The 16,530-nt window shown below is 37.1% G+C and overlaps 1 protein-coding gene across 5 annotated transcripts in view; it reads right to left on the bottom strand.

The window, feature by feature from the left end:
- Nucleotides 1-2,106: 2,106 nt before the first annotated feature.
- Nucleotides 2,107-16,530, bottom strand: part of HEATR5A (HEAT repeat containing 5A) — a 92,633-nt gene continuing 78,209 nt past the window's right edge. For 2 of the 5 annotated variants that reach the window (XM_081047907.1, XM_081047909.1), the window contains 7 exons: nucleotides 16,306-16,433; nucleotides 14,815-14,962; nucleotides 13,573-13,845; nucleotides 11,674-11,898; nucleotides 5,723-5,877; nucleotides 3,887-4,100; nucleotides 2,107-3,596 (listed from right to left, as the gene is read on the bottom strand). In XM_081047907.1, the coding sequence (XP_080904033.1) occupies nucleotides 3,289-3,596; nucleotides 3,887-4,100; nucleotides 5,723-5,877; nucleotides 11,674-11,898; nucleotides 13,573-13,845; nucleotides 14,815-14,962; nucleotides 16,306-16,433 (1,451 nt within the window). In that variant the 3' untranslated portion in view covers nucleotides 2,107-3,288. The remainder of the gene's footprint in view (nucleotides 3,597-3,886; nucleotides 4,101-5,722; nucleotides 5,878-11,673; nucleotides 11,899-13,572; nucleotides 13,846-14,814; nucleotides 14,963-16,305; nucleotides 16,434-16,530) is intronic. The other 3 variants (XM_081047908.1, XM_081047910.1, XM_081047911.1) reach the window with 2 other exon arrangements.

Raw genomic sequence — 16,530 nt, 5'->3', positions numbered from 1 at the left:
CGGCAGAGCCTCAGGCTTGGTTGCACGTGCATGGTTTTTTCTGAGACCACTTGCACTATCTCTGATAGCAGCACCAAAACTGCTCTTGCTGTGTCACTGGCATACTTTAAATTGCTTTTAAAAATGTCTCACTTGTTTTGTTCTTTCTTGGAATATTTTATTTTATAAAGTAGTTGACTACTTTTGATATATATATGTATGTGTATATATACGGGGGTGCCTAAAAAATGTATACAAGTGGACACTTTGGTCAACGTTGCTCAAGCAGTAGTTCGCCGTAATCGGAAGTGTCTGGACACTGATGGTAACCACTCTGAGCATCTCCTGTAATTGCATAAGTCAAATGTGACTTGTGTTCATCTTTTGTTATCAGTACATATTATTACAATTTTAATAGTTTTTTCCTTTCTTAAAATGTGTATCCATTTTTTTGGCACCCTCTGTATATGTACATATATGTTGCTTATAAATTTATGCGTCTTGATATTTAAAACAAAAAAAAGATTAAAATGACTAAATTTTGATCCCATTAAGCAGAACATTGTCAACATTTGTTTTTCATGAGCAGCAATGACCTCTTATTTTCTTTAAAACAAGTAGAACCCTTTTATAAAATAAGATTGTTGAAATACATTGTCTATTTAAAGAATGGTATGTGGACTTGGATTAAGACTGGCCTTCAAGTAAAGAGAATTTTTCCCAAGTAGCTTGTGGAATCATCATTTTAAAATGCCCCAAACAGAATAATGCAGGAGTCCTAAACAAACAGAAACACAATGAAAAGGAAGCTAGCTCCTCTGAATTTATAGAACCTGGGATTGTATTTGTGGTCTGTACTGGATATATTCCAGCTCTGTATCACAACAAAATTTCCCATTTCCTCAAAGTTAAAAGCCCAGGCGTCAGTTTGTAATTAAATTTTTGTACAGTGACATGGAGTTTAGCAAAAATGACTCCATTTTGGGCCTGTTGTCTTGTTTTTAATAGAACTAAAGGACACAATTAACACAAGAACTAAAGGCTGGCCCGGTAGCTCAGGCGGTTGGAGCTCCTAACTCCGAAGGCTGCTAGTTCGATTCCCACGTGGGCTGGTGGTTTGAGTCCTGCAAGGGATGATGGGCAGCGCCCCCTGCAACTAAGATTGAACACGGCACCTTGAGCTGAGCTGCCACTGAGCTCCCGGATGGCTCAGTTGGTTGGAGCACAGGATCTCAACCACAAGGTTGCCGGTTCGACTCCCGCAAGGGATGGTGGGCTGCGCCCCCTGCAACTAGCAACGGCAACTGGACCTGGAGCTGAGCTGCGCCCTCCACAACTAAGACTGAAAGGACAACAACTTGTCTTGGAAAAAAGTCCTGGAAGTACACACTGTTCCCCAATGAAGTCCTGTTCCTTCCCCAATAAAAAAAAATCTTTAAAAACAAAAACCATACAAAATAATACAAACAAAAACCATACAAAATAATACAAAAGAACCCAAAAATCAAATTAATAAATTATATCCAAAGAACAACCCATTCAAGCATCTGCCTTGGTGAAGGAGTAAATTTCTGAGCTCAAATCCATTCCAAATGAATTCAAGTTGTTAAGTGCCTAGTTGATACTACAGAGGCAGTTATAGAAGACAAAATTTTTCCCTTTGAGGAGGCACAATCTCAGAAGGAGATAAGATAGTAAAATGCAACATGATGTTGCATGCATAGAGGAATGTATAACATACTACAGCAACACTGATGAGGAAGCAGTTCAATTTGCTTGGTGTAAGAAGAGGGAAGAACTGTAAAGGAGAATTACCATGGTGAGCCATGGTGACATTTAAACAAGGCCTAAAAGGAGTGGGAGTCTGCCAGGTAGAACAAAGGAAGGAAGGGCATTCAGCTGAAGGAAGTATGACACTCAAATTCCGAGAGACAATTAGGAAGACAGAGAATCCAAATTATTGCAAAGAATGCTCCATAGAAAGGGATTCTCTGAGATAAAAGGCCAAGTTAGAGAGAAGGGATATTATTTGTTCAGGGATATTATTTGTTCAGGGATAGAATTGATTTTCAGGAATCTGTGAGATTAATCAGCCGAATTTTGTGGTTAAATAATTTCAAATACAAGAACAATAAAGAAAATTAGCTTTATTTATGTAAATTAGAAAAATTGATTGTAGTACTTGTCAAATGTTTTCATTCTGAACAATTTACAAGAGTATTTATATACAAACATAATAAAATAGAGTACATCACATTGCTCTTGTTTGACTCAAAAGTCTTTTCTCAATTCTGAACATGCCCCTACCACTTCTATTTTTAATTTTTAACAGGGAAATGCTTTGTTTTGACATAGTGCTTGATTCAGAGTATAACAATTAAGTGGAAGAAGAGTCAGTGATCACCAAAAGTTAAAAAACGTTTTTTAACCAATATGACTAATTATTTTTTTTTCTATATCAAAATATGTTTCATGTTAAAAAAACATACATTTAGATATTCATTGATGATCTAAATTTGACATTTATATAAACCCATAATTGATCTAAATATAGATACGAATCTATATTAAACTCATCGGTATGAATGTTTGCCACAAATGAAAATGAATAAAATTGTTAGGAAACGAGGTAACAGAAAATTCATTTGAGAAATTGTAGATGCCCTATTCTACTTAAAATAAGTGAAAATTTCCATTTTCTGAACCCAATGCAAACAAAACCAAAACATGGTGAAAATCCATGGTATTTATAGACACCCAATTTTAAGTCACACTGTAGGGCTGTCATTATAATAATTTGTACTATGATAGTGAACAATTCTAAACCACATGTCCTAAATAGCTTTCCAATCATTTATGTTGTTTGAGAAATCCAAGGAAGTTTAGTATAATTACTGAATAAGGCAGAATTTTAAATTAGCAGTGGGATATAAGATAAATGTAGATAGTTTATAATAGGGTCAAAGCTATCTGTCATAGTATTAAGTATACCATGTGTGTATGGGCTGTTAAAGAAATTCATTTCATTTTTAAAGCAGTGGGTTGTTTAGTAAGTTCAGTTCTTTAGCACTTTCTTGAAATTCCTGGCAAGAATTTTGACAGAGTTCTGTGGTTTTATTAAATGGAAAAAAACTCCACAAAAATGTTAAGTTTGCTATCATTTTGAAAAGTCACAGCTATTTAAATGAAAACCATCAACCAGACCTCCAAGTGCACTTGTATCTAAAATGTCACTTTTGTCCCCAAACTGTATTAAGGTGCTGACTAGCCAAACAAAAAACAAAAAACAAAAACAAAAACAAAAAACCATCAGAGGAAATTAGTCTTTAATTGGATGCTTGAATTCTTTCCAGGGTGCTTAGTGTGTTTAGATGTTGGTATCCTGACTTTGACACTTTCTTGATTGCCCTTTATAGCAGCCTCAAGGCGGGTTTTCAGGGCTGGAGAGGAAGCCATTACACTTTTAAACACTGATGAATACTGAGGCCCAATGTGCATGAGATTTTGTAAAGCAAAGTCATGTAAATTTCTCATTATGGAAGTTGCTGATCCCAGAGCATTCTCATCCAAAAGGAAGGAAATGAGGATGGGCAGGAGACAGGCCACCAGCTGAGCGCCTGGAAGGTAAACAAATGATGTAAGCCCTAGGTTCAGGGATGAAAATGTTTATTATACAAAGTTGTAAACACACTTGATCTGCACACATTTTTCCCCACTTAAGGGGGAAACAATTCTTCCCATCGTTTCTTCCAAACTAATACTACTTGGGATTAATATAATACTTCCTTTCAATAAAAATGAAAATATAATGTTAAGTGATTAATTGAATGTTTTACATTTTCAATAACACTAAATGTCTGATTTGGGACAGATTATGATACAGTAGGAATTTAGGGCTGACACTTACGATGCTGCTCTTCAGCAACAGTTACCAGTGCTTCCAAAACCTTTACGCCTTCTTGAAAGACCTGAAACTCAGTAGTGTCCTCAGGTTTTCTCTTGTCTATGTCCTGTAGTTTTTCCACAATAGAGGATACTAAAGAGTAAATGTAAGGGTACGAAACAGCTGGATTCGGATACTGAAAAATGGAAAGTAGGAGCTGATAGGTCTTGATTTGTACCTAATCAGGTAAGAGACAAAAATAGTATAAACTGTAAATATAAATTGAGATTTATATTAAATGTAATTTTAATGTAAATTAAAAAAATAAATGTAAAACGCCCCTAAAAAGATGTTTAAATTTATGTCTAATTTATCTTTAATTTTGGAAGTCCAAGAGCTAACAGGTATTCAAACTTGCATGCTAACAACAGTGGTTGTGACAGTTTAGACTGGGAATGGAGGTGTGTGGGTGAGACAGAAAAGGAAAACTTACTTGCCTTCCCTATTGTACAGTTAATTTTTCTATTCTCTAGTTTCCATTTCCCCCTCATGTGCCCCTCTATAATCTATAAAACTAAAATTAAACCAAAACATACACACAAACTTGAAAAATATTTTGGAGATTTCAGAAAATGTTTTAGACAAAAATTACACGTACAGTGGTACCTTGGTTTTTGAATATCTCCGTTGACTAACATTTCAGTTTACGAACGCTGTAAATTTTATGGATCTATGGTATCATTAAATAGTAAAATTCATGCTAAATTTGCAGTTTTAGGGGTAGAGTTTAAAGATCTGGAACGGATTAATCCATTTTGCATTACTTTCTGTGGGGAAACTGTACCTCGGTTTTCGAACATTTCAGAACTCGAATGGTCTTCCGGGATGGAATACATTAGAAAACCGAGGTACACTATATTTGAAGTTCAAAACGTCATGATCTTAAGGAACTCTGGACCATATTAATTATGTGTCATTACATATCAGAGCCATCACTTTGAGACTGCTACATAAAGCTCCTGCAAGGCTGTAGGCAACAGTAGGGCAGAAGAGCAGAAGGAGGTGCCTATACATCAAATACAGCAGGTCTTGGAAAAATACTGATGAGACGCTTTAGGAACCTAACTCTTGTTTATATCAATTAACCTATGTTAAAACTGGTTTCTCCATACGTTCTTTTGCTTCAAGTTGCATAACCTATTGAAGATGTCAGTGAGGACTTATCGTATATAAATCATCCTTTATTCAATTCATTGTGATGCTATTTGGATGATGATATTTTTCTGAGACAAAATAGGGTTCCTGTATTTTAGGAGTCATATATGTATTTGTGATTGTGTGGTACAAACTCATTTTGTAGCACATAAAGGAACAGGAAATCAATCCCGCAAATGAAGAGTCCATAAAGCAATGGGATTAACTTGCGTGTACTGTTTTTGGAATGGGTCCCATTATTTCACAATCATATACTGAAGAAATGTGCTGGAGTCTTCCTTCCTTCTTTTTATTTATTTTTAAAGAAAATCCACTATACTAAGCTACAATGTATCTTACTAAATGTCCCTTGTAAAGTTCTAGAAGCATACCAATTTTACGATGTCCCTATTTCAAAGACAGTTTGTTTGTTTTTTTTTTTTCAAACATTTTCTTTACCTTTCTCCAACTATACTCTATCCTCAGGGGCAAATAATAAGACCACTATTATTTGGTTTTGTTTCCCCAAGAATAGGAATTAATCCAAACCTAAAGAGAAAAATTTTAGTTGGATACTTGTTGGAGCTAACAAAAATCACAAAGAAAAGTTTTGCAAAAGCCTAAACATATTTGTATTTCAAACATCTCTCTGCTAAAGACACTTACCATAGGATCTTTTGTCTCAAGAGTAACTTTAAATTTCTCAATACAGCGCTTCTGAAGGCATGGGATGGTAGTTACTTCTGGACTGCTAGACAAAATAAATACTGTGATAGCAGTAAGCAGACTGACTTCATCAAGTTCTTGATGTGTTCCATCTACTAAAGAGAAAAATGACCTATGAAAAACAGGTCCTCAGACTGCCATAGATTTATGTATCTGTGAAGCTGTCTCTAGTTTGGTAGAAACCGTATCTTTTGTGTACACAACAGTTACAGACAGTAAACACTGACAGACTTTCAGAATCATGGCAAATGTTGTAGGTTTAAAAATGTGCATTATAAGTAACTCTAGAGCCAAGAATTACCAAATAAATACACATACACATTTACTAGTACATATATATAGACAGTACTTAACACTTATAAGGTTATGAGGATTAAATGAGATAATCCATTAGAATAGCATGTTGTACGTACTACTCAATGTGTGTTGGCCAGTATGTTACTATTTTTATTGTGGAGCAATACAGAAATGCTTGGATGATTGCTCTTTCTTCGTTAAGTTTAAAGTATTCACATTTTGATAATACATGTATCAACTAAAAATACCTTAGCACTTTGCTACATATACCATTTCTTAATAGTACAGAAAAATCAGAAAATAGCTGCATAGGCCACTGTGGGGGGAGGGTTAAATAAAAACCAAATAAAAAAAACTTTTCCTCCCAGCTTCTAAATTATTATAGCTGAGTTAATAATCAAATTAACGAGACAGATTAATAGGAGAAAATCAAATTTGAATACATGCACATAGGGAATTCACATTAAGCATCAAAATTCCAAAGACAGCGAGACAAAATTGGGTATACATGTCGTTTTGGACAAAAGAGAAAGGGGGGAATGGGATCTTAGATTTCAAAAGTGAGAATGAGCCATTTATAGGTAATTGAGGAAGAGGGAACATACAAGGCAGGTACATTTTTGCTAGGCAACCCAAAAACAATGATATGGGGTGGGGGTTGGTTTAGTAAACAGACCCCTGCATGACACCCTGCATCTACCACACTCAATTCAGATTAGGCTGAGGTGAATAGGTAACGATTTCTTTCCCGAGTAGGTTTTTCCATTTGAATCTCTTTGGGGGGGGTGGGACAGAGGCAAGCAGTTCTTTCTGAGTCTTAATAACCAAAAAATCAGTATCTCAAAAGGCAAAAATTTGGCTCCCTTTCACTACCAATCATTTGAAGGAATTTTCTATTAGATGTAATTCATTTTCCAAAGTCATGTTCTCATTAAATAATATTAATGAATCTGCTGTGAAAGATCAACATTATTTGAAAATGAATGGCAAATTCAACTTATTACATTGTGTAATAAATAGCTACTTGTGAGAAAATGACATATTATTTATATAAAATATATTATATATGTGGGTGGGAGGGAGGAGAAGCTTTGGTTACATTCACTTAACAAATATTTAAGAAACATTTACACTCACTTTTCAAACTTCGTATTACCTTAACAAAGGCTGTATATACTAGTTATTTTTTCTAAATTACATTAAAATTAAATAAGTATTAAACTCAAAAAAAAAAAAAAAAAAAGAGAGAGAAACATTTACTATGTACCGGAACTCTTTTTGGCACTGATATGTAAGTTAAAGAGAAAGTGTACTACATACCAGGAAGTAAACAAAGAATTTAATTTCAGCTAATCACAACGTCTACGAATATAAAAAATACATTAAAATAATAGAAAGCAATCCAGGAGTTGCTATATTAGGTGGTCAGAGAAAGCTTTGAAAAGATTAGTATCTGAGCTGACACTTGAGAGGCAATAGCAATGAAAGAAAAATATTATCGATGAGTGATATTTATTTTATAAAAATAATTTGAATAATCTTATGGCAAAATAGGTACATGGTCAACACGTAAAATTATGTCAGAACTATTGTGAGGATTAAATACTCCTCACAACAGTGCCATGGGGTATGTATTCTTATTTCTCCCATTTTACCAATGAGACTGAAGAACAGACATTCAGTCATTTGCCCAAGTCACATAATTCGTAAGGCATACAGTTTGATTCCAGAGAGCAAACTTAACCATGATGCTTGTACTACTTCCTACACAGTCAAGTTACTTTCAGTCATTTATAGCAACTTGAAACTACAACAGAATCAGCTAGTCTGTTTCGGAAAAAAATGTCTTTTTATTCTCAGTAAGATAAAACTGTCCTGGATTCCTCCTCCCATTTCTTCTAAAATTTTTTTATAGTCACGTCTTGCTTAACGACAGGGATAGGTTCTGAGAAATGCATTGTTAGGTGATTGCATCGTTGTGGGAACATCACAGAATGCAGGAACACAAACCTAACCTCTTACGCACTCAGGCTATATGGTGTGGCCTATTGCTCCTGGGGTACAAACCTGTACAGCGTGTTACTGTGCTCAATACTGTAGGCCACTAACACAATGGTATTTGTGTATCCAGACAGAAAAGGTGCAGTGAAAATACAGTCTCAAAGATAAGGTGTCTGAGTGCACGCGCACTCGTGAGAACTCAAGCGCACGCATGGTGGGCGGGGGAGGCTGTGGAGGGAGGCAGCACCTTTGGAAGGAGAGCAGGTATCAGGAGGAGGGAGAGAGGGAAGGAAGAAAAGGGGAGACAAAGGGAGAACAGATCAAAAAGACCCGGAGAGATAAAGCTGGATACTAGAAATAAAAAAGGGAGAGTGCGGAGTCTGAGAGAAGGAAGAGAGGAACAGGACTGGAAGGATAAAGAGGAAACGGAGGAAAGGGAAGTGAGTGTGTGCACACGGGGCAGGCAAGGGTCGGTGTGGGGATGGGCTCTCGGGCTCCCCTTTTCCCCGGCCTACTCCTCTTGCTCCCTTGCCAACGCCTGGCCCCAGTCTCTGGTGGATGGCATGCTGAGCCTCCTCGTGTATTTAAACCACCAGTAAATTCAACATCAGTCTGGTCCAGCCTTTTCTTTCAACACTGCAGACAAACTTGGTGCTTATATAATTAATTATAATCTTAGGGGCCACCAACGCATATGTGGTCTGTCGACTGAAATGTCGTTATACAACGCATGACTGACTATGCCCACTCTCTTTTTTTCAATTTTATTTTTCGATTACAGCCCTTTTTTTTTTTTTACTTAGGATGGATGTAAGGCTAGGATAGATGTAAGGTTCCCTTCGCATTAGGCCCATGGAAAGGCCTACGGGATAAGCAAGTGGGGCTTCCTGCTAACAGCCAGAGAGACTGAAGCCTTTTGCCGATGGCCTTGAGTGAGTCATCTTGGAAACGGATCCTCCAGCTGCAGTTCTGGCCAATATCTGAACACTAGCCTCACGAGAGACCCTGAGACAGAAACACCCAGCTATGTACGATGCTCCGAATTCCTGACCCATAACTATCAGATAACAAATGTTGTTTTAAGCCACAGAGTTTTGGGGAAATTTGTTATGAAGCAAATGGCTTCCTTGTCATGACCAGCTCCTTCTTTAGTTTCTCTCAGTAGCTAGTCTAAATCCTCAGTCCTCACCTCATTCCCTGATACACAGCAAAAAACATCTTTGTGTGATGGCAGAGGCAAGCTCATAATCACTCACAACACAAAATTATACCAACTACTTTCCTTAATCTTCATTTCTTCGCTCTCATTGGCAGAGATTAACTGTTCTAACATTCACTGTGAATGTTATTTCTCCCTGCCTAGAAAGGGATGTTGCTTCCCTTCCTAGTACTTCCAACTCCACCTCCATCTCTACCTTCTTTTCCCCCATAAGCACGCACTCACACTAGTCTCATCTTGGAGCCTATATGTCATCTTTCCCTTTCCTTAGCTCTTATTTGTACCTCAACGCTGTTTTACACTGCTGAGCACTCTCTCACCATTAAAACTCTTTCCTTTGGCTTCTGTGACAGCTTTCTTCTGAATCTCCTATCTTGCTTCATAAACTCAAGTTGGGTGATCTGAACCATCCTATGGGTTGCACCAACATCTCTTAAACACACGTAATCTAAAATCATCTCCAGTCCAGACTGCTTTCTTGAACTCCAAACCTTTATTCTCTTCCACTTGATTATCCTATAGGCATTGAAAATTCAACTTCACTATATTCCCCTGAAAACGCTCACGTTAGTATTTCTGTAAATGGCACTATGAGTGCTCAGGTCAGCCTACCCTTTCAACTCCTAGACCAAACTATCAGTCAATTCTGTGAGTATATGCGTAACATTTTAGTTTTCACTATTCTACTCTTCTTTATCCTTACTGCTACTATCTCATCTCCAAGAATCTTTCTTTCTTTTTTATATGGGAGTGATTCTTTAGAAAGGCAAATCCCAAAACTTAAGATCCTGAAAACTCTTTAGTGATTCCACATGCATATTAAAAGCAGTTCAGACTACAGATCATGGCAAACCCTCCATAATCTGGCCCTATGTACCATTCAACTTGATCTCTTTCTCTACTAATCATCATTCACCACCCTCCTCTTTCCCTTCAAACTCCCAATGTCTCATTTCCCTATTGGCTGTCCCCAAATGTACCATACTAATTAGGTCTCCAGGTACTTGATCCACATTTTGTCCCTGGAATCCCTATCTATAATGTTCGTGTGGAGAATGCTCTCTAATCTTTGAAGAAATCGACTCTTCGGGGAAGCCTTTTAGGGCAGATATAGAGATGTATCACTGAGATCCCCTTGGTGGGGGAAGGTGCTGCCCAGCTGTGGAAGTGTGGTCAGCTGTCAGCTCCCTCAGGGCTGCTCTTAGTTACAGAATTGCCTTGACTGAGATCACATCCTCCTTGGGCAGCCCACATCTACAGATAAAGGGCAGGCCATTTCTGTCCCTGGTGAGACATTCTGACGGGCAATCTTCAGCACTCTCAGGTTCACTGAGTTCTATCTACTGGGGCCCACACTGCAGTCTGATTACTTTTGCCCGATACTGCTTTCTGCTATTCCCTTCATAGACCTGGATCCTTAATATAATAAATCTCTTTTCCCCCAGACTCCAGAGAACCCTACTTGTGACACTGCCTGATTCACTCAAACAAAGCTGATTACTCTCATTTTCTGGTAGTCTCTTTTTTATTGTACTAAAGACAAAGAGATAATTAAGATATTACTTCTGCCTTCAAGGAGTACCTTACATTATTAATCATATCCTACAGAAATTTATAGGTACTAGATTCCAAGCTTTGGGTACAAAGGAAGTGGTCAATAAATGTTGAATTCAGTTGAAACCTTTTTACCATATGAAATCAAGTACGGTGAACTGTGACATTTATAAACAGAATAAGAAAGTGGGGATAATTTGTAATTTGTCTCAAGACTTTTTACAATCATGAAAATGAAGTGTAACAAGAGTAAACAAATTTTAATGGATACTGAACATAATACTAGTTATCATTTATTGATATATGCCAGGTAATAAGCGAGATGCTTTTCATGTATTATGTTACTGCTCTAACAATTTCCTGCAATACAATATCCTTATTTTGTCCATGAGAAAACTAAGGCTCAGAGAAGTTGTGTAACTTGGTCAGTTAGTTAGCTAGTAAACTCTGGAGTGAGGATATGAACCAGATCAATCTTATTTTATATTTATAATGCACAGTTTATACACTTTTCAATACACTGTGCACATTAAAAGTTCTCAGTCATGGATCATACTATATTTTTAAATTAAGAATATATTACATTTGAAGGTGTCTCACTGTCAACATACAGGCTGCTGGTCATTTATTTGTATTAAAAATACTAAAATGAGAACACAGATTTTTTATCTACTTATATATATTCTCTAAAAACACATGCAGTAAACATGGTCCTTTCTAGGTAAGACTGCCAACCACGAAAATCATTCTTAAAAAAACTGTCTGTCCCTCTTGCTTTTTAAAACAAACTGCACAACTGCTTCCAAAGAGCTTTAATTACCTGAATCCCAACAGTCAAGAATTGTTGTTAAAGCACTACGGAGAAGGTCAGTCCATGCAGCATGGCTCTTTTCTGCTCTGGCCATGGGAGAAGACAAGATTCCTTTCAGAGCCTGCAGGGAAGCTGCAACTGGGGTAGATAACTGGCATCCAGGTAACCTCACAGCAGTTTCTCGGAGGACCCCAATGGTGAGGTACAAAATAGTAGGGAGAATGGAGATGCTTCCTGTAAGAAAGTTTTTCAAACACTCTGTATTTCAGTTTATTTATACAGTTCCTAAAAAGAAATCATCAATGAGTAAGACAATGTCAAAGATTTCTAGTTTTTGAGATAATTTGTCATAAAAAATTATAACTGTCAAGATTTTAAATGACTTTTAGATTTTAAAGATTGGATTATACTTTGGTATAATTGAGTATGTTAATTTACCACTTTAACCATTTCAAAGTGTACAGTTCAGCGGCACTAAGTATATTCACAATAATGTACAACTACCACTACTGTCCATTTGAATTTATTTTATATTAAACTCTTTTTTTAAGGAACTCTATTTCAAGGAGTCCACTCAGTACAAAATATTAGTTTTTATGGCTACTAAGCAGTTGAAAAGTCAGTGATTTATTTTTTTTGAGGAGAGCACAGCTCAGTGGCCCATGTGGGGATCGAACAGGAAACCTTGGTGATGTTAGCACCACGCTCTAACCAACTGAGCTAATCAGCCACCCCAAAAAAGTCAGTTATGTTTAAAATGAAAGGAACTAAAGCTAAAATGGTGAATTTCATTTTCCCAAAGGCTACTCAACAAGACTTGTGTAGTATATTTTCACTCTAATCCTCTGCTAGTCATTTTTCCTGCCACTCTTGGTATAAGGCAGTGTGAGAACAAGGAATACAGGTTTTAATACAAACTGGAGTTTAAAATCATGTTAAAAATACAATAGCACATAAACTGGTCAAGATACGTTTAAGCAGAAACATGCTTATCACCTAAAAAGTATTAAGTACTGAGTACCTATCATGTGCTCGATTTCCTAGGGGATAAAAAATTTCATTGGAACTGACATATGTCTGTGCGTGCGCGCACGTTTATCTTCTTCATATATACGATAATGAATTATATATAATGCCTCTATATGACATATAAAAAAACTACGTCCCTATATACAGAAGCAACACACACATGTGTGTGTATACATATATATACACATATATATACACATATATACACATATGTATGAGGCTTGTGCACATATATATATATGTGTATATATATGTACATATAGGGAAGTCTCAAAGATGAGGTAGTCCTGGAATTGAACTTCAAAGGAAGGCAAAATTTTAAATAGGAGAGAAGGGACGGGGTCACTTCAGATCACACAACACCATGGCCAATAGCACAGAGCAGGGATGAGTGTGAAGCCTCCTGGGTTTAAAATTCACACAGCAGGAACGAGGAGGTGGTGACTCAGCAGAGCCCTCTGGAGAGCCTTAAAATGCTATGGTGAAATGCTGTGAACTCCATTCCAAACAGAACTGGATACGATGACAAACTTCTGTCATCACCGAGGCAGGGAAAGTCCATTAGATACTGAATACCAAAAAATGCTCAAGAATGAATAAATACCATCCACCTGTTTAAAATACTGTCAACCATAAAAGAGTGTATCTGTAGTACATGCTGTCTCTATATTTACTGTCACCCTTTTAGTAAAACACATTACTAGAATGTTATTCTACACATTACTGTAACGTTAATCTCTGAGGACTAATAACATTACCCAAACCTTGGGATGAGATATGGTTTAATGAAAGAAAGATTAGCAACCATTATCTCCTTTATCTAATAAAACCATTTCTCTCCTTCCAGGTCAATTAAAACAACCACATACCACAGCATACCTTCAGGAGAGCATACTGCAGGAAGTTCAGAGAGGATACCTAATGCAGCCGAAACCAATTTACTTCCATCTTCTGACAGCATCTGTGGCTTTGTAGCTTTTACTCCCGGGCTACCTGTCAATTTAGGATTTAGTTCTGGAAGCTGTCTAACTAGAATGCACACACACAATTCCAATGTTGCAAAAACCAAAGATTTCCCAGGCACAAGTCCTCCTGTGTCTTTTCCCTCTCCGAACTCTGGCAGGGTTTCCTTTTCGGCAGCTCCATCATCAACTAAAAGACAGAAAGAATAGTGTTGAATAAACACTTCATGTTTACTTCTGGTAGGTGGCGATTTAGTTCATTTCTGTTGTAGGCAACACATTTAAATGGCTAAAGACTTCGGTGTTAAAGGTTGAAAGAGAAAGCATTTATGGAGGCAAAAGTAGTTGTCATTATTATGACTTCTTATTGTGATTAATCAAAAGAAATCCTTAGTAACCCTCTTGGCCTTAAAAGTATTATCTGGTTAATTCCTTGCTGTTAAAAATGTGAACCTGATAGCTAGAGCTCCAGCACTGACTTTATGACCGTAAGACAGAAAGATAGGAACCGAGGTCCCTGATGGCTTCTTAAAGAAGCTGCCACACCATCCTGGACTGCGTACCCCTGGACTTCTTTTAGATGAGAGAATAAGTCCTTTTGTTTTATTTATTTATTTATTTACTGATTTAAGGAGGGCTCAGCTCATAGTGGCTCATGTGGGGATCAAACCGGCAACCTTGGTGTGATTAGCACCTTGCTCTAACCAACTGAGCTGACCGGCCACCCCTAAGTCCTTTTGTTTTAAATCACTGTTCTATGTAGTCAAATGTAATCTTAAATGATAAACTCACCAATACCAAATCAGACTTGTAAACAAGCAATTTAATCTCTCTGCAAAGCCCAAGTCATTAAAAAATTGTTAGTTCTTTCCATGTACATTGGTAAACACTTACAGCTAGTATAAGTAACTATAAAACCAGTATGAGGGATGTCCCCCGCACTTGCCGGGTTTGAAAATTCTTCTTTTCTTAAGGAATAGATAGTTTAGCTACTGACAACATCCAAGCTAACATGTAAAGGTGAATGGGAGGACTTACAGCCATACCTGGAGATGTTTCATTTGTGCTCCGTGTAATCGATTATGACACAGACACATAGCAATACTTTAGAAAATAAGGACGCTGTGTGATTAATTTGGTATTATGGGTTAATATTCACCTTCTGCACTTCGTCTTTTCTCCTTCACGTGTTCTTGAGCTGCACAAATAATCTGTCTTACCACTTCAAGCGAAGCCAATTGAATGGAAGGTGATTCTCGGGTCAAAATTACTCGATGTAGTACATTCAATAACTCGATACCCAAGTCCTATTGTAGAAAACATTTAGGGGAGATTGTATTGGAAATTACATACTTTCTTTTTAAAAAATACCAATGCTAAATTCTATGACAAAATTCAGGAAAAGAGAATATAACAAATTGCTCACACACAAAAAAAGATGTTAGTGCAATAAAGTTATGTAACACTTGCTCCACTTTAAACCACCTACAGATTGGTTTTTGTCCAATCTTGTGGGAGACAGCACTGCAACAAAAGATCATTTTTACACAGGTCCTAAACTGGGAAAACACAAAAGGAAATTTCTAACACAAGATGAGAAATTTGGCTAAAAGAATACAGGACTGCCATGCAGATTCCCAGATTTATATTAAGGTTTTTTTAGTAATAACAAAGAATGATGGAGAAGTATGACATTAAAAGTGGAAAGTTAATAAGCATACAGTGGATATCTCACTAAAGAATAAAATACACTGGATAATTACTACTTCATTTTCCCTCTTTCTTTTCTATTGGTTACTCTAGTGGCTTTCATCTTCAAAAATAACAGAGTAAATCTACCATTATACTTGTTTTAACATACAGAATAAACAAGCTCAAAAAGTTTAAAATTTATTCAAGTACAATCCAAGTCAGGTAGAAATCTGATTAACACTATAGCATTAATACAGTAAATAACAATCCATATAGAGAGGAAATCATACCGTCCATGTTTCTTAACAATGATAAAAATTTAACACACTGGTAACATATGATGGCAGGATGCCTGCCCAATGCACAGCTGCTCTTGGGAAAGCAGTTAAAGGAAGCGCTATACTCTGTACAGTGATCCTTTTACCATGGTCACATCTGGGCCAGATATTAGTGTCTGACTCCACCTACAGGCTAGCCATTAGTCTCTTAAAAAGACCTGGAGGGAGAACTCAGCCAACAGGAATATTCTGTAATACACAGTAACTCCACAAACCAAGTAGATTCTCCCTTGGAGAAATGGAAGATACACATGTATATGAAGAGCAGGGTGTACTGAAGCAGAAAGAAACAAAGAAGGAACATCACATGTAACTGGCTACTACTGGACAGCACAATATGGAACCTTCCCATCATTGTAAAAAGTCTGCTGAAGAGCTGCTATACAGAGTGGTTAGCTGGTGGCAGCAGAAGCAGAGAGAGAACGCGGCAGTCAGAGGCCTGATTCCTCCTGGGTCAGCACAGTTGCCGATGGCATTCCAGTTCTGAGGCCTAGCTGTGCAGCTGTTTAGTTTTCTTTTAACTTCTCTGTGTTCACTCTTTGCTCGCTGTAGTAAACTGAACACATTTCTGTTCCTGTTCCTTGAAATCTATAGAAGCCTAACAAAAAACAAGGAATCACCTGATCACTGCCAATTTTAGATCTGGGCCAAGGAACATCTAGAAGTGCCTGTAATGCATGTAAACAAGCAGTGATGCTTTCCATGGTTGCATCTGAGCGCAAGGAACACAGAAATTCCACACTGATTCCTACAGAAAGCAGAAAAAGAGAAGGAGGCTTCTTTGAGACTCTTAGTTTGTGAAGTTAAATAATTTTCCATTTTGATAAGGCATATAAATAAGATTA

Source organism: Rhinolophus hipposideros, assembly GCF_964194185.1.
Source record: "Rhinolophus hipposideros genome assembly, chromosome: 5".
Lineage (NCBI taxonomy): Eukaryota > Metazoa > Chordata > Mammalia > Chiroptera > Rhinolophidae > Rhinolophus > Rhinolophus hipposideros.
The sequence above is the reverse complement of the archived record's forward strand: the minus strand, read 5'-3'. Positions and strand labels throughout refer to the sequence as shown.